Genomic DNA, 1,191 nt, shown 5'->3' with positions numbered 1-1,191 from the left:
GTAGGCTGGCAAGCTCTGGAAGGATGCACTTTGCCTGGATGGGTAAGCTCTTTGTGGATTTGAATCAAGTAACTGACCATGTTATCTTGTGATCCAGCTGGGGCATGTGTCATGGATTAAGGTTTATTGGACCTTCTCTGAGGAATGAATTTATTTCATGCTTCAGCTGAAGCTTTTCATATCTCATGAAAGTAATATCCCTAACAGAGCGAGTGAGCCATTTAATGCATCTTGGCTATTACTCCCAGATAATGTTTCCTGAGTCTGAAGAGGAAGAAGCTTCTGATCTTCTGATACTGATTATGTTATTCAGGGCAATCAACTCCTGAAAGTGGAAAAATCATAGTAAACTTGCCTAAAAGCAGGCCAAGCTTTTCCTGCAATAAGCCTCCTATTTGTTTCCTTGCCTATCTCCTGCATTGCAGTAGATACAGTAATGACAATTAGCCTTGAATGCTTCATCATTTTCCATCTCATTGCACTCCTGAAATGTTGCACAAGGTCATCTTTCCATTTAAGTTCATCCCAGGAGTCAGGGTAGAAGCATCTATGTTCTCTCAGCCGCAGTTCTCTCTGGACTAATTTATAACACATTTGGCCAATGCAGAATCCAGTACCTGCTTCCAAAATGCAAAGGTGCTTTTCCAGGTGACATTCCCCCATAGAATTTGACTGTCCACTATACTGTGTGAGTAAAGGGCTTTCCATGCTCCCTAGTCTTTCTGGTCAGTGCTGCTGCTATTTCCAGTTAGCTGATCAGAGATTGAAGAGAGGAATCTATATAATCATCAAATCCCTTAGTTACGCTAGTGACAGAATCCTGTGATTAGTGTTCCCTCAACAGGGGGATAATGAATGTGTGGCCTTTCCTGTCTTGGCAGCCTCATGAAGACATCAGTGTGGTGTCCTGGAATCAGCAGGTGCAGCATATCCTGTCCTCCGCTCACCCCAGTGGCAAGGCTGTGGTTTGGGACCTCAGGAAGAATGAGCCTATCATCAAAGTCAGTGACCACAGCAACAGGGTGAGTGGAGGAAAGGCTGTGATTCTAATGAGCTTACAACATGCCACACGTGACTGCAAAGCAGTGGCACAGGCTCTTGGTATCAAGTGTTTTTATTGTGGGAGCTGTTGGGACTGGTTCTCGTGGAGCTGTAGCCTCAAAGCACCTCTCTCTTTCCCCCCCCCTCCCC

The 1,191-nt window shown here is 45.1% G+C and overlaps 1 protein-coding gene across 1 annotated transcript in view; it reads left to right on the top strand.

The window, feature by feature from the left end:
* The window catches only part of SEC31B (SEC31 homolog B (S. cerevisiae)), a 31,854-nt gene that overhangs the window by 5,029 nt on the left and 25,634 nt on the right, over positions 1-1,191 (top strand). The window contains exon 5 of the mRNA XM_009322396.1: positions 882-1,022. Within this exon, the coding sequence (XP_009320671.1) occupies positions 882-1,022 (141 nt within the window). The remainder of the gene's footprint in view (positions 1-881; positions 1,023-1,191) is intronic.

This window comes from Pygoscelis adeliae, unplaced genomic scaffold (genome assembly GCF_000699105.1).
Source record: "Pygoscelis adeliae isolate BGI_AS28 unplaced genomic scaffold, ASM69910v1 Scaffold244, whole genome shotgun sequence".
In the NCBI taxonomy this organism is placed as follows: Eukaryota; Metazoa; Chordata; class Aves; order Sphenisciformes; family Spheniscidae; genus Pygoscelis; species Pygoscelis adeliae.
The sequence above is the reverse complement of the archived record's forward strand: the minus strand, read 5'-3'. Positions and strand labels throughout refer to the sequence as shown.